This window comes from Crinia signifera, chromosome 9 (assembly GCF_055691185.1).
Source record: "Crinia signifera chromosome 9, ASM5569118v1, whole genome shotgun sequence".
Lineage (NCBI taxonomy): Eukaryota > Metazoa > Chordata > Amphibia > Anura > Myobatrachidae > Crinia > Crinia signifera.
Window position 1 is genome coordinate 71,151,047 of NC_139225.1, and position 22,349 is coordinate 71,173,395.

General features: G+C 43.1%; 1 protein-coding gene across 1 annotated transcript in view; it reads left to right on the plus strand.

Annotated features, from left to right (window-relative positions):
- Positions 1 to 22,349, plus strand: part of IL2RG (interleukin 2 receptor subunit gamma) — a 57,659-nt gene that overhangs the window by 29,872 nt on the left and 5,438 nt on the right. Inside the window, exons 7-8 of the mRNA XM_083159192.1 lie at positions 21,783 to 21,882; positions 22,172 to 22,256. Coding sequence (XP_083015318.1) covers positions 21,783 to 21,882; positions 22,172 to 22,256 — 185 coding nt within the window. The remainder of the gene's footprint in view (positions 1 to 21,782; positions 21,883 to 22,171; positions 22,257 to 22,349) is intronic.

Sequence of the window (22,349 nt, forward strand, 5' to 3'; positions counted from 1 at the left end):
CTACCATACAGATCTCCCTTTAGCACTTAAATGCCGAATGGGTGATATTTGGCATTATGCCTGAAGGTACCCGAGTGACATATATTTAGAATGGAGTGGTTGGAAGTATCCCTGCGGAAAGATGTATCGACTGAAAAATTCTTTAGTACATGGGAGAGCTACTGTATGTTGATACTCTACCTCATGATGTAAAAATCAGATATGGAGATGCTTCCGGAATACACTTTGGTACGAAACTCAAATTTATATGCAAGACCCCCTGATTTATTTCGACGATACTCAGCATTAGTATTTAATATCTCCCTTTTGGGCTTATGCGGATCGGGATTGATGGCTGAGACTGGACCTAGACCCACCACGGTATTATTGACTTCTTTTCCCTTTTTACCTTGCCTTTATGAATGAAACCCACTGAATCATTAATATATTGATTTATTAGACTCTTTTATTTGGACAAATGATTGTATGATTTATACATTGTAAATTGTACACAAAATGTTTGTATTGGATTTTCTTTTTGTGCTTTAATAAAAGAAAAGTTAATAGAAAAATAAAAGATCCCACCTCACAGATCTCCTACTAACATAGAAGAGACCACCCCCCCCCCCCCACACACACATACACAGATCTCCCACTAGCACAGAAAATCCCCCCTTGACACAGAAGATCCATTAGCACAGATCCACCCTCCCATTGCTAAAAAGATCTTATCCCTCATACATCCATTAAAATGATCATTTTCCCAACTATGTTGTGTCTGGACCTAGTCCTCTGTTCTTACACATCTGTTGAAGCCCCCACACACTTATGCAACTTCTCGGAGGGAGAAGTCACATAAGAATTCCCAGGAGGCAGAATACATTGCATGCAATGCCATTCCCCACTGCCGGGAGGCTGCCTGTATCGGAGGCCGGACCTGCAAGCAGGTCCATTCTCTGACTCCTATCCGATGTGCATGGGTCTGCGTATCGGATCGGATCAGTTAATAAACACATCCAATTTTGGCATTTTCACCCAATTTTTCTGCCCAATCCATCGGAATCAGGTGAAAAGTACCCAAATCGGACAAGTGTATGGCCATCTTAACCTATGAAATAGGAAAAGGAATAAAAACAAAATGTAACATTCTCATTAAGTAAAAAAGTAAAATGTAGCAAGTGGACGTAAAGTATCAATAGCCCTTTACATCTCCCAGTTCGTGAATGTACTGTGTCTGCTAAAAGTCAAGATTCACAGCCGGCTTTCAAGCGTGATATAATAGTAATTGGTTCGATTGGAGTTCTATTGAAGATGGGATGTTGCCCATCGCAACCAATCAGAAACAACTTCTTATTTATTTAGAACCTTCTACAAGATAATAGATATAATCTGATTGGTTGCGATGGGTAACATATCTCATCTTCAACAGAACTCCCATCCATAGGGCTTGATTTTGAGTTGCATGCAAGTATTAATGCAGGTACATTTGGCAACTTTTAGCAAAAGGCCCATGTGTCACAGCCAACACATGCAACTTGGAGCAGCTACAACTATTCTGCATAGTACATATCACAATCGCTTCTTAAGGTGCCCACAGACGCTACAATTGTACTGTGCTATGCGTTTTTGACTGTACAATGGTTCTATACATTTTTTCTTCCAGCTTGCTATGAGATGTACACTTGGATGCATGTGATGAACCCATGTTTGTAATGTTAAATTTCAGATGTAGTCTAAAAAGTACGTGCAGCACGTACTTTTTTAGACATACAATATCGGGCTTCCGGGAACATAAACACCATCCAATAATTGTACATAAGATGCAATTTGTGCTTAAAAAGTACAAAACGCATTTGATAATTGATGCGTCTGTGGGCACCTTTACTGATGGCTAAATGGGCAACTCAGAGGCAAGAGGGCGCATAAGACAAGTATCCTGTGGGTATTGTGTGGGAGTGTAATCAGACTTGCAGCCAATTATTGATGTGTAGATGAATACTGCATGCCATTTACAGCCTCATTTCCTGCACCATGCATCGGGTAGGTGAAAGTGCCATTAATAGTGATGGCCTTAGAGTTGGGACGGTGCTGTCACATAGATGCCTATGGCTCTGAACAGGACTCCCCATTGCTGGAGGCATTGCCATTCCATATATTCCGTCTGGTGATGTACAGACTAATAAGGATATATTTATTTGTCATTTATTATCTCTTTGTGGATCCGAAGTTCAACACAAATGGATGGATTTTTAGCCCATTGCATTAGACTGTATTTAATTTTATCTGAAGTTCTTATGGAGCTTATGCAGAGTTAGGAGACGATTTTAAAAGGGCCAAGATGGAAGCAATTTGCTTCTGGATAAACCATATGCAGTGCTATTGGTGTGGATTATTTATGCATGTAAGCAGGGGCACCACAACCTTTTTGGTTGGAGGAGGGCGATGATATAATTTCATTTTGGCTCCCCTAAATCGCTGAATGTCACCCCCACCGGGGACCTGGACTTACACCACATACCTAATGACATAGATATCTATGGATCATGGTTCAGACTTTACAGGTTACATTTTCAGTTGAACCTAGTTGGAAATGATGTGAGGTCAGGGGGTGCCAGGAAGGAAGGGGGTGGGAAGAGCAAGGGAGCTGACAAAGGTGGGAAGAAGTGAAGAAGAGGGGCGGATTGGGAATTAAATCCAGCCCGTGAAATATCTTAAAGCAGCCCTAATGGGGGAGGAGGGGGAGGGATCTGTTGCGCGCTGGAGGCGAGCCCAATTTTTTTGGGGGAGTGGCCTAGCGATAGGGTGTGGTCTATTTCAATGAGGTCACGCCCCATTCTCACCACTGTGGGGGCATGGCTAGTGGCTCTCTGAGCTGCTGGCTATGCCCCCAGCCCCTCAGGCTGCAGATAGGTGCATGCGTACAGCCTCTGTCTTGAAAAAGGCCCCTAGAGCAGGGTTCGCCAACCCGTCGCTCGCGAGCGACGGGTAGCTCGGCAGGTGTATTCAAGTAGCTCGGCAGCTTCCACTGACCTCCTGCCGCGTAGAGGTTCCTTGCTTGGCGGCAGGAGGTCAGAAAGTGATGTAATGCAGAGTTTGTGGTCCTGACTTTGCGGCAGTGACCTCCTGCAGCGTAGCGGTTCCATCCTCGCTTGGCGGCAGGAGGTCTCAGAGAGAGTGACTCCGTGCCGCGTGACCGCCTGACGTCCCCAGCGCATGAATTCACGCACTTTCCATCGACGCTACAGCCTCTGTTCAAGCCCGTCCTGCGCCATGCCGCCACAGCCTCTGCTCAAGTCCTGCGCTCAAGTCCTTCTTTTTGGTAAAAAAAAATTGTAAAACTCTGTGTGCGCAAAGTGGGCATCATGTGTGTGGCATTGAGTCATTAAACATATGCCACACAAATGATGCCCATTAAACATATGCCCTACACCTTGGGTGTGGGGCATATGTTTAATGGGCATCATTTGTGTGGCATATGTTTAATGAGCATCAATGTGTGGGGCATATGTTTAATGGGCATCATTTGTGGGGCATATGTTTAATGGGCATCATTTGTGGGGCATATGTTTAATGGGCATCATTTGTGGGGCATATGTTTAATGGGCATCATTTGTGGGGCATATGTTTAATGGGCATCATTTGTGGGGCATATGTTTAATGAGCATCAATGTGTGGGGCATATGTTTAATGGGCATCATTTGTGGGGCATATGTTTAATGGGCATCATTTGTGGGGCATATGTTTAATGAGCATCAATGTGTGGGGCATATGTTTAATGGGCATCATTTGTGGGGCATATGTTTAATGGGCATCATTTGTGGGGCATATGTTTAATGGGCATCATTTGTGGGGCATATGTTTAATGAGCATCAATGTGTGGGGCATATGTTTAATGGGCATCATTTGTGGGGCATTTGTTTAATGGGCATCATTTGTGGGGCATATGTTTAATGGGCATCATTTGTGGGGCATATGTATAAAGGAGCTTCACATTGTGGGTCATAGGCATAATCGGCATCACGGTGTGGGGCATTTGTATAATGGAGTATTACGGTGTGTGGCATATGTATAATGGTGCATCACGGTGTGTGGCATATTTTTAATGGAGTATCACGCTGTGGGGCATTTGTGTAACGGAGAATCACGTTTTTGGGCATATGTATAATGGGCATTGTGTGTGTGGCATATGTATAATGGAGCATTACGCTGTGGGGCATATGTATAATGGAGCTTAACATTGTGGGGCATATGTATAATGGAGCATCACGCTGTGTGGCATATGTATAATGGAGCATCACGCTGTGTGGCATATGTATAATGGAGCATCACGCTGTGTGGCATATGTATAATGGGCGTCACGGTGTGTGGCATATGTATAATGGGCATCACGGTGTGTGGCATATGTATAATGGGCATCACGGTGTGTGACATATGTATAATGGCCATCACGGTGTGGGGCATATGTATAATGGAGCATCACGCTGTGTGGCATATGTATAATGGAGCATCACGGTGTGGCATATGTATAATGGTGCATCACGGTGTGTGGCATATGTATAATGGAGCATCACGGTGTGTGGCATATGTATAATGGAGCATCACGGTGTGTGGTATATGTATAATGGAGCATCACGGTGTGGCATATGTATAATGGAGCATCATGCTGTGTGGCATATGTATAATGGGCATCACGGTGTGAGACATATGTATAATGGGCATCACGGTGTGTGGCATATGTATAATGGACATCATGTGTGTGGCATATGTATAATGGACATCAGGGTGTGCGACATATGTATAATGGAGCATCACGGTGTGTGGCATATGTATAATCGAGTATCACGGTGTGTGGCATATGTATAATGGAGCATCAAGGTGTGTGGCATATGTATAATGGAGCATCACGGTGTGTGGCATATGTATAATGGAGTATCACGGTGTGTGGCATATGTATAATGGAGTATCACGGTGTGTGGCATATGTATAATGGAGCATCACGGTGTGGGGCATATGTATAATGGGCATCACGGTGTGGGGCATATGTATAATGGGCATCACGGTGTGTGGCATATGTATAATGGAGCATCACGGTGTGTGGCATATGTATAATGGAGCATCACGGTGTGCGGCATATGTATAATGGGCATCACGGTGTGCGGCATATGTATAATGGAGCATCATGGTGTGTGGCATATGTATAATGGGCATCAGGGTGTGTGGCATATGTATAATGGAGCATCACAGTGTGCGGCATATGTATAATGGAGCATCACGGTGTGCGGCATATGTATAATGGAGCATCACGGTGTGCGGCATATGTATAATGGAGCATCACGGTGTGGGGCATATGTATAATGGGCATCACGGTGTGGGGCATATGTATAATGGGCATCACGGTGTGTGGCATATGTATAATGGAGCATCACGGTGTGCGTCATATGTATAATGGAGCATCACGGTGTGCGGCATATGTATAATGGGCATCACGGTGTGTGGCATATGTATAATGGAGCATCATGGTGTGTGGCATATGTATAATGGGCATCAGGGTGTGTGGCATATGTATAATGGAGCATCACAGTGTGCGGCATATGTATAATGGAGCATCACGGTGTGTGGCATATGTATAATGGAGCATCACGTTGTGGGGCATATGTATAATGGGCATCACGGTGTGCGGCATATGTATAATGGAGCATCACGGTGTTTGGCATATGTATAATGGAGCATCACGGTGTGTGGCATATGTATAATGGAGCATCACGGTGTGTGGTATCTGTATAATGGAGCATCACGGTGTGTGGCATATGTATAATGGAGCATCACGGTGTGGCATATGTATAATGGAGCATCACGGTGTGTGGCATATGTATAATGGCATCACGGTGTGTGGTATCTGTATAATGGAGCATCACGGTGTGTGGCATATGTATAATGGAGCATCACGGTGCAGGGCATATTTATAATGGAGCATCACGGTGCGGGGCATATTTATAATGGAGCATCACGGTGTGGGGCATATTTATAATGGAGCATCACGGTGTGGGGCATATTTATAATGGAGCATCACGGTGCGGGGCATATTTATAATGGGTATCACGGACTGCACTATTGGGGTCATGTGTACCTGGCACTGCACTATTGAGGGCATATGTGTATCACACCCCCCTTTTCCATGGCCCCACCCCATGTGGCTACAGCTCTACAGAGAGCTGACCATGCCCCCATAGCGGGAAAAATGGGGGATGTAGCCTCGCAGGAGTTCCACGGTAGTACCTGAACCCTCTAATTTTGTCTCTTCTCCTCTGCCTCCAGTGTTGGGAGGTATGTTTGTGACATATTGGACCTTGCAGTGTGTGGCATATTGTGTCTGGGGCATTGCAGTGTGTGGCCTCATGTGTCAGGGGCAATACGGTTTGTGGCATTATGTGTAAAGGGCATTTTTTTTTATATTATGCAGATTTTTTTACATTTTTTACTTTAGTAGCTCTTCGGCGGTTTATTTTGTCGCGAGTAGCTCCCGACCCAAAAAAGGTTGGAGACCACTGCCCTAGAGGGTTGAAACGTCGACTATTGCTTGAGGATTTACAATAAAATATGCTGACTTAAGCTTCAAGTTGGTGAGTGCCACTGCTTTATTGTGAAGCATTTGAAAGTATGTATATATATATATATATATATATATATATATATATATATATATATATAGAGAGAGATAGATGTGCGCTCTATTCACCACTTAATAACCATACATTGGTACATAAAATGTATATTTATTCAGACTTTCTTTACAGTATAAATGAAATAGTTTTTCAATAAAAACAATGGCAATGTGGATTCCAGATTCAGACAAGATGTTATTCAAATGAATGACAGGAAAAAGATCCGACTTCAGAACAGGTAAACTTCTTTAACAAACGAAACCCTACGCGTTTCGTCCCTTAGGACTTCATCAGGGGCAAAAGATGATCTGAATATGAATCTGAATGGTGAAAAAATGTACATGAGCCGTCAGTGAAATAGAACATATATATTAAAAGGTCCCTATTAGGAGGGTAGTGAAGATGGGGGGCATCTCAGCATGGAAAGTGGAGGAAGGAACATAGAGTGGAGGAAGGAACAAAGATGTGAGGAAGTTCCAGTGAAGAATGGATGTGAACAAAGGTCCGGTGAAATGGTGAGGCGGAGAGAAAAGATGGACAATAAGAATTACAAACGTCCCATCTTAATATGGGGTAGTTGAAAAATCCAGAAAGAGATGGATGTGCCCGTGGTTGTATATAATTAATTACAATAATCCAGAGAGAGAAAGATGCGCCAGTGGTTGTAAATAATTGATTACAATATACGGAAAATGTGAGACCAGATGTAGTAAGATGAAAGACTAGGATAATACAGTAAATCTATATTCCCCTGGTGTGGGTGTGAATTATATTCAATAATATACTCGTATAGCACCTTAAAGGTGTAAATTCCATTTAGTGATATACCATTATAACCCCTAAGTGGTGGGGGAGAAAGAGGTGGTGTATATTACATACCAAGTCTGGACAGTGCCATATATAAAGGTTTCTTCCAACGATATAAGCTGGATAGATATGGTGGATAAATTGGGTAAGGTAACTGACCACGTCAGTTCTGGTAAAACCTCTGTCCTGCAGAGGTATAGGACTTCAAAGAAAGGGGTCCTATAGGTAAATATAGTGGTTGTTAATGTAATCATAATGAATATTTAAATATTATTGGGGGGGGGAGGTCAATTCCTGGGGTTACACATACCAATATCTGCCGATATCTAGCTTGAAGCGACAACTGCTCAACCACAGAGGTCCACGTTAGTGGTTAGCAGATACTAAAAATAAATATATGTAGTACTTAATGGAAAATCCTTTAAACAAGTATTTATAAAAAATAAATAAAAATAAAATATTTGGTATATGTTGCCCCAAATATCATATTATGGGTGCAACATATCACACAAGAGCAAAATATGTACATAATAAGAACCGATTGAAAGTTATAGGGTAACACATACCAATTTCAGCCGATATGTAGCTTGAAGAAAAACTGCACAACCACAGAGGTCCACGTTAGTGGTTAACAAATACTAAAAATAAATACATATAATACTTAATACAAAATTCTTTTGACAAGTATTAATAGAAAAATATGAATATTATATATGTTGCTCAAAATGTCAAAATGCAATGTTTCATGCGCATCATATCACACGGGGGCAAGTTGAGTGTATAATAAGAACCAATGTGGGGTTATGGGGTATTGGTAAATGCATTTATGTGATGCGGGCAGGCAGGTAACATTATTCAGACACTGATACAATATGATGTACCCGTAGAACATAAATGTTATGAGCCCCAAATTGGAGCAGGCCCGCCGTCTGACACAGGCCACCGTCATCTGGGGTACAAAACAACTCCATGTTGACAATTCATGATTGGTAAAAATAGTTATTAATGTGTAGCGACAACAGTGCATAATTCATAATAACACACCATGTCAAAATATGGGGCTCACATATTCAACCTCAATATGCTACACTAGATGGTACAATAAGTCAATCAGATACAGCCAGCCAAATGTGGGTACAACATTGTCCCATTACAGAAAGCAGTGTGTACTGATGATATAATAAATCACAGGCATAGATTTCAGTACAAGCGTGGGATCGCTTACTACACATCATACACAGTATATGGGACCAAAACAGAGCAACCTACCGGTGGAGAGATAATGTCCAACTCCTGTGGGTGTGCAGCGAGATCAGCTAATGGTCTGCAATGGGTTTAAATACCCTGATCAGTGTTACGTCACTTCCTGTGGGCTAATATCTATGGTGAATGCTAAAACGGAGGTTTCCAACGAGTGACAATAAAAAAGATAGGCAGCAGAAGGAATAGCTGGGTGATACAGTATAAACTGGAGGAAAACGGGGGCTAAGTGGTGGTGATTTCTGAGGTTATAAACGTTCGTGGAACGCACTTCCGGGAAGCCGTGCGTTCCAACTGCCCAGTATGTACGTCCGGTCACCTGACCGCATCTGGTGGTACTATGCTGGCGTCAATGGAACGCATATCCGGGGCGTTTTGCGCTCCAAAGCCCGTCAGCTCACCTTATCTATTTGGACCTTCCTAGGTTCCGGGGATCGGGTATTAATATACCCGCTCGTCAGTGAAAGCTGGTGGAGGGGATGGAATAATAATAAAGCGCTAATTAGCGCCTGACTGGTGGTACCTGCGATACCTGATCTGGATACGTTACACGTAGTACTACATAATTCCTAGTGGGACACGGTGGACAGGAAAAACGTTCCTATGAATAAAGGTTCCCACTTACCATAAGAGTGAATGATAACTATGATGGACATATAGGCTAGTCTATTCTATGTGTATAGACAAAACCCTGTATCAAATTTATTAAAGTGGATAGGATATTATGGAGTATTGGTGACTGTGTGTATTATATATTAAATGTTGAATATGAATAATATTTTATTTATATTATTAGAATTAGTGAGTTCAGTGAGATCATATTAATTATATGTAGAATAATTTAAAAATAGTGAACTAAAAACATATGATATAGGATATGATGTAATATATGATATAATCCTTGAAATATGATATCTTATATGGGGTTATACAATCCCTAAATAATTATGTATACCTCTAAATGGGAGTACAGGAAAGGAAGTGATGTGGACAGGAATCGAATTTTAACAATAATATGTTATAAGCCCCTTAACTATCACACTCCCATCAGCATATGGGAAGTGTTCCCTATTGGCCTGAATACTTCAAGAGTACCCTTCTTGATGTATATTATATGGGTTTGTAGCTGAATTGGTCCCATATGTACAATACTGCATTTTCATATTATACATAATACAGAATATTATAGCAAATTTAGTTATTCTCTAAAGTGTTAGTGAAGTATAGAAAAAGTGGGGATAGGGACATGATCCTGGGTCTAGATAAGGGAGAGATATAGCTGCGAAAAGTGGGACAGTAAGTTTAGTTATAAGAAAGAGACTATATCAACATTTTCATTGAGTCCCTTCGGTGATAAGGAATGCATAGTATATATCCAAAAGGTTTCCCGTTTGGATAATTGGAGTTCCCTATTCCCTCCTCTAGGGTTGGGTGGATATATATAGTAAGGAGTAAGCACAGGACGTGTATAAGAGAAGAGAGTGCCCGGCACCTACCTCAGGGAGCGTGAAGGCATCCAGCGGGAGCCAGTGGAAAGAGAGCCTGGGCAGCTCGCAGCACCGCACCCGGCTACAGTGAAGCCGGCGGTTTTGTGGAGAGGCAGTGATTGACAGCTACAACCCGCCGGGTAGCGTGCGGCTGGAAGGAGACAGCGTGCGGCTGTAGATGGGACCGGGTGCTAGCGCGTGAAGCAGGCTGTGGCACCCGACAGGCGAGGAGACACTAGCCGCAACAGCAGAGAGTGGGACCCGGCTGCCGCCCCTTCGCCCAGCGGTTATTGACAGCCCAGGAGGACTGTGTGTGGCAGGGAGAGGCCGCGCGCAGCTGAGACACCGGGAACCAGCACCTGAAGCTGAGCCAAACAGAGAGGCGTCCTGCTGTGTGGAGAGAGAGTGAGACTAAGCGCAACAAGAGAGACCCCAACACCAGACACACCTGAGCAGACACCAGCATTAGGACAGCGAGAACTACAATGATTTTCATGACTCCTTTTTTCTGAAAATAACCTCACAAGATGGGCTCACACTGTCTTTGACAAGATAAGAAGTGTCAGTCAACAGGATCAGTAACACATAAACAGAGCATCCACAAATACACACAGCCTTTCCCTTGGTGGGAGATTTTTTTGGGTTTTAAGGGCTCCTGTACTACTCCTGATGGGAAATACATCTGGACAAAGTTGTTTCTAGTGTGAGTTCAGTACCTGTTTTTATAAAAGTTTTTTTTATCACAGGGTGACCACACGAGTGCAAATTAAATAAGGATAGCCACAAGGTGGCGTTTTTCACCCTTTTTTTTTATTTTTTATTTTTTATTTATTTTTTTTTATTTTTTTATATTCTTTTATTGAATTTTACATGTATAAAAAATTACCGTAACATTAACAAACAATACACAAAACATATAACATATACAATATTTAGCGGCATTACACTATATTGATCTGGGTGTATCATCTTATCCCGCTCAGTATAACATACAATTAGCAGCATACATATTGATACATTTTTTTTTTTTTTTTTTTTTTTAATACCGTGATAATACTGTATTAAAGCCATGGCGGTGGCTATATCTTAGTAAGTTCTATTCTCCTCTGGGAAGCTAAGACAGGGATGGACGGTTGAGCTGTGTTACTCCTCATTCAACATTGCACTGTTTCTAATGGCGTGAGGCTCCTAGGGACAGAACGACCTTCATACCAACTCCGAACAATTATGTGCTTATTACTTTATTTATTTACCTTTTCTATTCGACTCTAGCCAGCCCTCTCATTTTAATCTATTTGTGACTAATATAGTGGTTTTTTTTTTTTTCCCACTCTGGGTTTCTTCTAATTTCCTGTGTTACTTTACCCAGCTCTAGTGCTCTGTGTATACAATTCTAGTGGCCTCATGCACACAAGCTAACATCTATATGGTAACACTCAAAAATGTGAATATAAAGAACAGTAAGTTAAGACGGAGAAGAAAATATAGCACACTGCGATTAGCCTCTTTTAGGCCATACATCTATTTGGGTCTCCCATTTTAAATCTCCTAGGATATAAATCTGGGATACAAAGACAGTATTGCATCGCAATCCTGACTGTGTGTTTACACCAACTAACATATATATTATAACACTCAAAAATGTGAATAAAAAGGATAGCAAGTGAAGACGGAGAAGAAAATAAAGCACACTACGATTAGCCTCTTTTAGGCCATACATCTAATTAAGTCTCCTATCTTAAATCTCCCAGAGTATAAATCTGGGATAGAGGACTGTATTCCACCACAGTCCAGACTGTGTGTTTACACCAACTGACATATATATTATAACGCTCAAAAATGTGAATACAAAGGATAGTGAGTAAAGACGGAGAAGAAAATACAGCACACTACGATTGGCCTCGTTAGGCCTTATATCTGATTAAATTTCCTACCTTAAATCCACCAGACTCTAATTCTGATACATAGAATATATTTAAAACACAATCCTGGCTGTGTGTTTACACAAACTGACATATATATTATAACGCTCAAAAAATGTGAAAATAAAGGATAGTAAGTGAAGACGGAGAAGGAAATAAAGCACACTGCGATTAGCCTCATTAGGCCTTATATCGGATTAAATTCCCCACATGGAATCTCTCTTTTTTTTTTTTTTTTTTAAACTTTGGTTAAAGCTCGTCGTGCTCCCAGTATATTGAAGTGGTCCATCTATGCCATAATTTTGTATATCTATTCAACGTCTTCCTACTTCTGTGTACATGTTTTTCTTGTCTAGCCGTATAATTTACCAGGGCCCTCCATGTCTGGATCTCAGGGCTTTTCTCTGACATCCATGTCCTTGCTATTATAACCTTTGCTAAGGCACACAAATTGACAATATAAAATGTATCACCCGCTTGTAGGCTGGTTCCCTTTATCACACCGAGTATACAACATTTCACAGTCATAGTTTCTCTAGGAATTCCTGTGTCCACCAATATTTGCACAACTTTCCCCCAAAAGTCGGCAACCTCTGGACAGTCCCATAACAGATGCAAGAAAGTACCCTCATCCCCTTTACACCTTGGGCATACACTCGAGGTTCGACCTGCAAATTTCAGCATCCTGGGCAGTGACATGTATGCTCTATGGAATATGTATAATTGGACTTGTTGCACCCGAAGGGCATTTGTCGCTTTAGATATTACAGATTTTGCATCATTCCACTCCTCCTCCCCCATACATCCTAAGTCCCTTTCCCATTTTTCTTTTAATTCTATCAGGCCATCGCTGTTTTTATGCCGATTGATACACTTGTACATTCTGGATACTAATTTAGTTTTATCACTTGATTTTAGTATTACTTTTATAGGTGATTCTCCAAATATTGGGGATACATTAGGGAATTGGACCTCCAGGGCATGCCTCAGTTGGAGGAAGCGGAAAAACAGTGTCTGCGGTAACCCATATTCACTTTTCAGTTGAGAGAATGACTTAATCCCATCCGCATTATATATCTGACTAAGAGCAACAATTGTATATGGCCCCCAGACCTCTCTTATCTGTAGCTCCCGTAGTTCACTTAGCATCTTGGTATCTTCTATTGGATGGTCTAAATCTATCTGTTTAAATTTTATATACTTATTGGTCTCTTTCCAAATTTTGACGGCCTGAACTACTAAGGGGGGATCCGAGGTCGACACCTGTCCCTGAAGAATTTTATGCAGGGGACTCATCCCTGGAGCTACCAGGGCTACAAGGGCTGCCGTTATTTTGCTATTCTGCTCTTCCACAATCCAGCACTTAATTTGTGCCAGTTGGGTTGCGACATAGTAGGCTCTAAGATCTGGAAACCCCAGACCCGCCTCAGCCTTTTCTCTCATCAAGGTGCTTAGCCGGATTTTTGCTCTAGTCCCATTCCAAGTGAACGATGACATCATACTATTCAACTTTCTAAATAGTGAGTCGGGAAGAAATACCGGAGACTGGTGTAGGACATATATGAGTTTAGGGAGGATCACCATCTTGAGTAAGTTTACTCTGCCAGTCACTGTTAATGGCAATCTTCGCCAAGATTTAAATTTTTTGCCCATGTATTCTAGTATTGGCTGGATATTTAGTTGTATATATTCTTTTGGGTCACAAGATATCATAATCCCTAGATATTTAAATGTTAATACCCAACCCAGTGGATATGGGGGGGAGAGTCTAGCGCGTATTTTGCCATCTAGTGGGAGAATGTGGGATTTACCCCAGTTCATTCTAACCCCCGAGTAGTTCCCAAATTCATGAATTAATTTCAAGACCAGAGGGAGAGAAGTGCTGTAATCTGATAGATATATGAGCAGATCGTCCGCATATAACGATACAGTATCTCTCTCCTCCCCTAGTCTAAAGCCGCAAATTTTTGGGTGGCCCCTGATAATACATGCCAGTGGTTCAATTGCCAGGGCGAAGAGAACCGGCGAGAGGGGACATCCCTGCCTCGTCCCCCTGGCAAGAGTGAATGCTGGTGAGGTCCAGCCATTTATGGTGACCCTGGCCGTTGGATTTGTATATAACAGCTGCAGCCATTTTATATAATTGGGCCCTATTCCATATGCCCTAAGGATAGTCCATAAATACGGCCATTCTATTGAATTGAATGCCTTAATGGCATCCAGGGTCACCACTACTGGCTCTCCCTCACTCTCCACTGGCATCTGGAGATGACTACATAATTTCCGGAGGTTAAGTGATGTTGCTTTTCCCGGCATAAAACCAGTCTGGTCTTGATGCACGATTTTTAATATATGTTTATTAAGTCTAACCGCGAGTATTTTTGCCAAAATTTTGGCTTCACAGGTCAGAAGGGAGATAGGCCTGTATGAGTCCATACATTTCGGGTCCTTGCCCTGTTTGAGGATAACTACTATGTTTGCTTGGGTCATTGACCTTGCTATGATATTTTGATCAAAGCTTGCACATAGTGCCTCATGTAAGAGTGGCCCTATTATATCTTTGTATTTTTTATACAGTTCTGGAGGTAGGCCGTCCAGCCCAGGGGCTTTCCCAGATGGAAGTTCTTTTATAGCAGTCATAACCTCCTCTACTGTTAAAGGAGCTTCAAGACTGGCACTGTCCAGTGCGTTTAATACTGGAAGCTCTATTTTATTAACATAACTTTGTATTTCGATTTGGCTATGCTGCAGTTTGGTGGAATATATACTGCTAAAATATTCTTTAAAGGCCTCGCCAATCTGTACCGGTGTTTTCATTAGATCCCCACTGCTATCTTCTATACTACTGATTATATTAGGGGGGCTTTCAGCTTGCGCCAAGAATGCCAAGTAGTTACCTGCTCTATCGGAGTGTTGATATCTCCTCTGGGACCTGTATCTCATTATTTTTACATTCTCCTCTTCCAATGCCTCAGTCCATACTTTTTGGGCGTCCTGCCATTCCTTTCGCGTATCATCGGTGTTATACTGCAAGTGCCTTGCTTCTAAATCTTCACATTTCTTCTCTTTTTCTAAAATTTCATTTCTGCTCTCTCTCTTAATTTCTGCTATACATTTTTTAAAAGTACCCCTCACGTACGCTTTAAATGCATCCCATATCACTGCCGTCATAGCTGACCCCTGGTTATGGTCCCAAAACTCACCCCACTGTGTTATCAGGGACTCACTCCGCCCTATCCGCTCTATCCAGTTTGGATTTAGTCTCCAGAAGCACTGTCCTTTAATACTGGTCTCGGTCAATTCCACCATAATTGGGGAATGATCCGAGATCCCTCTTGGTTTATATGTTATTCCAGTAACCTGTGGCAGTAAGCCTCGGGAGACCAAAACCAGATCTATCCGGGAAAAGGTCTGGTATGAAGACGAGTAGCAGGAAAATTGTATTGTTTTAGGATTATACTCCCTCCATGGGTCCACCCATCCCATATTATTTATGAATTCTGCAAACCCCTTGTTCCCCCTGGCCTGCCCGTACACCGCACTCCTCCTGTCAACCTGAGGATCCAGTACATTGTTAAAGTCCCCTAAACAAACAACAGGGGCATGCGGTGCAAGGGCTGCAAACTCAGCTGCCTTAGTGAGGACTTCGTATGCAAAGGGTGGGGGGATATATACCGCAAGTAGCAGTATCTGCTTATTGTTGATTGTGCAATCGAGAAAAACGTATCTACCTCCGGTATCGATTTTTACTTTGTTACAGACAAACGAAACAGATTTTTTTATTAACACGGAGACACCCCTGGACGCGGATGTAAAGGAGGCATGGTAGGAGTGACCAACCCATGGCTTCCTCAATGCCATTAGTTTTCCTCCCACCAAGTGTGTCTCAAGCAAGCAGACCACATCCGCATTGTAGGTAGTGCTTCAGCTGGTTTAGCACCAGCGACCTTTTGACCTTATCATTTATGCCCCTTATATTCCAGGACAGTAACCTAATCATTTTAAATTACTGTAGGACCATAGTTCCTACATCTGTCTCCATTACATCCCCGTCCATTGCCCGCTTTCCATGTATATATATTTTTTATTTTATTTTTTTCCTTCCTTTTTTTCCTTTCCTTTTTCCCTTTTTTCTCTGCCGCCACAGCCTTATATTGCAATCTGCATATATTACATTTATCAACACACATAAACAAATGCATCATATAGTATACTGTTTGAAATACACTTACACACAATAATAAACAGATACCCTCCCCCCACCCTGTATACCGACCCACCCTCAGTATACCTATACCCTTCACACCCCCCCCCCCCCCCCCCCACAGAAAAAAAAAAAAAATGCACACAATACGCTCCCTTTCTCTGAGGGCTATGCTAATAGGGCCACCAATTTACAGGCGACTCCCTGACATGACTATTACATGCAATTTTTTCCCCGAAGGGCCTGAAACCTAACCATCCGCCAGCTGCCGGACTCCTGGTGACTTTTTATCCAGCCACTTCGCAGCTTCATTTGGCGTGGAGAAAAATAGGGTTTCCCCATCACAAATCACCCTTAACTTTGAGGGAAATATCATTGAATATTTTAAATTATTGTCCCGCAACCTTCTTTTGACTTCTACAAATTTTGCTCTGTCGCTCTGGACCTCTATGGCGAAATCGGGAAATACAGAGATTTTTATCCCGTTATGCTCCAGTGGCCCTTTAGTACGCAGCAGGCGAAGAATAGTGTCTCTATCCTGATAGTTCAGTATTTTTGCAATTAGTGTTCTTGGAGGGGCCCCGGGTGGCAGAGGCCGGGATGGCACCCTGTGTGCCCTTTCTACTGAGAAATGGTCTGTAAAGGAGGTTTTCCCCAGTTTAGAACTCAGCCAGTCCACTATGAATTTGGGTGCGTCCGCACCCTCCGCGTTCTCGGGCAGTCCCACAAATCTGAGGTTATTCCTCCTTAATCTTCCCTCGATGTCTAAAATCTTATTTTTCATTTCTGTCATTTGCAAGGCCATTTTGTTGACTTTATTTGAAAAAAGATTATTGTTATCCTCAATTGCGAATATACGCCCCTCTGCCTCCTTGATTCTTTCTGTATTTGCTTTTAGCTCAGTTTTTATGATCGCCATTTCCTGCTGTACTCCATTTATTTGTTCGGACAAGCGCTGTTCGGAGCTGCTTATGGCTTCTAGTACTTGTTGGAGTGTGATCTCCGGGGTACTAGGGCTTTTGTTTTTTGTTTTTTGTTGGGGTGGCCTGAGGTGTTGAGGTAGGGGTGGGAGTTTCCCCAGTATTCCTACCCTGGCCTCGGGCGTATTTCTCAAGCCGGGCTGCTGCAGCTGTGTTACCAGTTTTCCCCATTTTGTTGAGGGAGCTATCTAAGTTCCAATATAGTCACTGTTGCTTTGGTTTTTAGATTACGCTGCTAGTCTATGACTACCGGGGCGGTCAGAGGGTGTAGTGCTATTGACACTATATCGCTGGGCACAAGAATATAAGCCGGTCCTAACACAAGGACTTAAGTTCTATCTAGGGTGTCTGCCTTTGTGCTCAGATTATGCTGCGCAGGTTTATTGTGTTCCGCTGGACACTGTAGAAGCACAGCCAAGACCGGCCCAGTATGTTCTATCAGTCCCAAAAGTAAATGACCAGACCGGAACCAAGGGCTTGTATTGTATTATATCAGAGGCCTTATCACATATACACTGGGAGTCCCACACCGGGTTGCTGCGTGCACCGTCCACCAAACATAAGGCTGAGCCTAACAGCCAGGCTTCTATTATATCAAAAGCATTGAACACATATTCAGCTAGTATACTGCACCAGTTCGTTGTTTTCTGGTCCTCGGCGGGTCCCAAGTGCCTCTTCACGTCAGACGATACTGGCCCAGCCTGCAGGGGCTTCACAGCTGCCCCATGAGGTAAATCACCACTCCTTTACTTTTGCTTCTTCTGTGTGGTTTTTATATTTGCTTTATTCTTATGTGCGCCTCTCCTCCTTGAATAGAGCACTTTCTCAGCCCCAGGGGAGTCTGTGTCCCGATTTTCACCCTGGCCACCGGTCTCAGCTCACCTCACCACCCTGCGTTGCTGCGTGCAGACCGGGGGATCAAGTGCACAGCCTTAGGGTTTTACACTGCTGCTGCTGCGTTGCCGCCGCGTCTCCACGCTCCAGCCGTCTCACTCAGCGGGTTGCGTGCCGGCGGCTATCAATCAGCGCTAGATGACGGAGCTCTGGCTTACTGCTCCCTGCCTCCGTCTATACCGCACTCTCTCCGGCTCAGCCTGCAGTTTCTGCGATCCTCAGAGCGGCGGGTCTGGAACGCCGGCTGGTAGAGCCACTCCACTCTACCCTGTCCCCAGGATTCAGGCTTCCTTGGCGGGCATCAGGCTCTCAGGTACAGCGTGGGTTACTGCATGTCAGGGAGCTCACTCTCTCACCTGCTCACACCTGCACCGCCGTGGCCCCGCCCCCCCTTTCAAGTCGGCGTTTTTCACCCTTAACATTTTAGTGCACGTGCACAAGCACTTTATTGTAAGGAAGCACCTTTTTGCACATATATAAACGGTTTTTTGTAAACTCCTAACAATCTCCTTCTGGAAATTTCATACGCAATCGAATGCCCTTACGCAATCGGCGGAGTCTGAAAATAAATGGATGAAGGAGTATCTTGGAGTGAAATACACTACTACGTGTGATATTGCCTGATACTTGTTGGTACGCACATAGAAAGCACTTTAAGGATTGTCACAATACTGCTATAATTGTTTATGCCAACACTGAAGGCGCAGAAGTTTTACCACAAAATAGACATTTTTACGGTCCTACGGAAATTCGGCCAAGCCAGTCCCACCCCTTGTTCTACCAGCTTCCAGAGCCCCTAGATACCTGAAAGATAGAAGGCTCACAAGGATTAAAAATACGTTCAGGGGCTTCAGCTTCTGTCACTCCCGAGGCTAGTGCAGTTCACAGGTAATGCCTGAGTAGCTGCATCCTCAAGCTCCCCCTACAGGCAACAGCACCACTGGACTCGGATTTTAACATAAGGAAGTAGGAACTAGCAGCGCTGCCGTGCTGTGACTGCGGCCGGTCACTGCTCCGCTGAGTCCGCTCCCATTCCTACGCCACTGTCCTGGAGCCCCCACCTTATTCCGACTTTGGGGCCGGGCAAGCAAAGCACCGCGGGAGGAGCTGTGCGCGCCCGCGAATGCTCACCAGCCCTCCCGTGGCCATTTTGACTTTGGGCACAGCCAAGGCCAGCCGCGGCCATCTTTAATTAGAGCATTTTGCTGCGGCCGCTGCTGGTAACCACGGAGATGGTGGTTCGGCGGCCCAGCCAGGGAGGGTGGGCAGCCGCTACTCCTCCAAAATGCGCCGGCCCACCGGGAAACGGCCCGGTTTCCCGGTCGGCCAATCCGCCCCTGGTGAAGAACATATGAAGTGGGAGAAGAGATGGGTGCAGGGCTGGTCCAAGAGAAGGGGCCAACCGATAGTATCTAACCACACTGTAGGGGTGGAGCGGGGTACAGAAGGATGGCCCAGGAAGAAGACAGATAAGGCAGAGAAGGGCAGAGTGGAGTAAGAAGGTTGAACCAGAAAGGTTATTATCTCCCTCCTGACACTGCCTGTAGAAGGCAGCCACACTACACCCCTCAACCCAGCACTTTGGTACCGCTCAATTTTTCTTATGGGTGTGCAAGCTGCCCCCACTGTTCTAGGACCTATGCATATAGGGAATACACTTTCTGCTTTTAGATGCATTGAGAAAATACTGGGTAGCTTTTTATGCTGAAACTTAGAATTGTTCTAGGACACCCGCAATGCATCATGGATTTAGCAAAATACAAAATGTTTCATTTTCTGACCCTTTTGTATTTACTTTTTATCAGGTGGATTTATTAGCACATGAAAATAGCATCTGAAATAGTACAGTACAAATAATTGAATAGCTCACACCACTTAAATTGGAAAGACTTACAGTAACTCTGCATTGAGACGTTTATACATGGCGCAGTACATTTTATTGTATTTTCCAACATACATTACCCCTACAATGCAGATTACAAATATTACATGGAATGTAAGAATACATTTTAAATTGCTTCTTGCTTAGACTTTGATAGCAGCAAATTTTTAAAGTAGAAATTTCTCATATCAGTTTTTTTCTTAATATAACAAGTTCATATTTAGACATATTGGGGGGGGAATTTAATAGGATGAGAGATTTGGTAAGAAATATCCAGGTTTTTTTTTAAGCGGTAATCATTTACAATGCAAAAGCAGTTTGATTTTGCAGTGTAAATGATTGCCGCTTTAAATAAACTGGAGATTTCTTACTAAATCTCTCACTTTCTGAATCTCTCATCCTATTACATGTCACGGGTTATTTTTATTCTACCTCCTCCTAAAATTAATATCTCAATTTCAAAGTCAATCTGGAGTACAAACAGTTATGGCTGGCAGGCATAGACATATGCTCTCAGACTCTTGTGTTAAGTGGTCTCCCCCAAAGTCTCTTTGCTCTCTATATCATCTGCCATGTGACTATAACTGCAGAGTTATTATTATTAAAGATACTAAAGTAATAGCAAAGTACAAAACTTTCTCCGTGGGATTTTTCCATGCTGATTTACTTTAAATCTTAGTGTGTGAAATACTTAATTAAACATGAAGAATGAAAATCATACAATGAATTAACCGTCAGTGTTATTTATTTACAGTTTCTTATAAAAGAGAAAGATAGGTCTTCTTACATGAATGCTTGACATCATATGAGGAGGCTGAACTGAGGGCCACCTCACTACACATAGGAGGAGTCTGGAATCAGAGCCTACTCACTGCATACACGAGGAGGCTGGAATCAAAGCCTCCTCAATGCACACACGAGGAGACTGGAATCAGGGCCTCCTCAATACACACATGAGGAGGATGAAATCAGGGCCACCTCACTACACACAGGAGGAGTCTGGAATCAGAGCCTACTTACTGCACACATGAGGAGACTGGAATCAGGGCCTCCTCACTGCACACATGAGGAGGCTGGAATCAGGGTCTCCTCACTGCACACATGAGGAGGCTGGGATCAGGGCCTCCTCACTGCACACATGAGGAGGCTGGAATCAGGGTCTCCTCACTGCACACATGAGGAGCCTGAAATCAGAGCCTACTAACTATATACATGAGGAGAATGGGATCAGGGCCTCCTCACTGCACACATGAGGAGGCTGGAATCAGGGTCTCCTCACTGCACACATGAGGAGGCTGGAATGAAGGCCTCCTCAATGCTCACATGAGGAGGCTGGAATCAGGGCCTCCTCACTGAGCACATGAGGAGAATGGAATTAGGGTCTCCTCACTGCACACATGAGGAAAATGGAATCAGGGCCTCCTCACTGAACACATGAGGAGAATGGAATCAGGGCCTCCTCACTGCACACATGAGGAGGCCGGAATCAGGGCCTCCTTCATACAACAGGGGTCTGTCAGGTACCAGTTATTTTCCCAGGGTATTGCTAAGCTTTCCAGTGAATTTTTTATATTCAAAGTACCTGAAGAACCTATACGTCCTTTAGTTTATTCAACCGTGCTCCTAATATTGCACATATTCCACCACCAGAAGATAGCATTCTAGCATGTCTACAATTTATAATCCCATATGTTTGTTCTTTCAGATGGACAGCCATTAACAGCACTTGCCAAGACGGTACTTATCTCCATTACTTCAACATGCCTGTTGCTGTTACTTCTGTTACTTCTCATTAGAATGGAGAGGTAAGTGCTTAACATGCTATCGACAGCAACGTAACAACAATGTGCTACTCTCTTGCTATTGTTTTCAAATTCTTCTTCTTGTGTAAGGAATGTATTTTACATGATGTTTTCCGGATTTTTCCAGTTATGAGAAACTTGCGATTTGTAGCTTTGCCTTAGTGGATGGTCTGTAATGTTGGGGCGTATACTATAACTTTGGAATGTTCTTTTTTCATGTATATTCTCACTGTCTCTTGTCAATGTTTGCTGCATGTTATGCCTAATGTCAGCCTTTTTTTTGTTAAATTAGGATTTGGCTCATTCTTGTTCCTCAAATTCCAAACCCTGGGAGAAAATTTGAGGCTCTTTTCAAAATCTACAGAGGCGACTTTCAGGTACACAGTTTCTGGAAAATCTGTAGGATATATATATATATCTATATATATCTATATATATATATAGATATATATATATATATATATATCTAT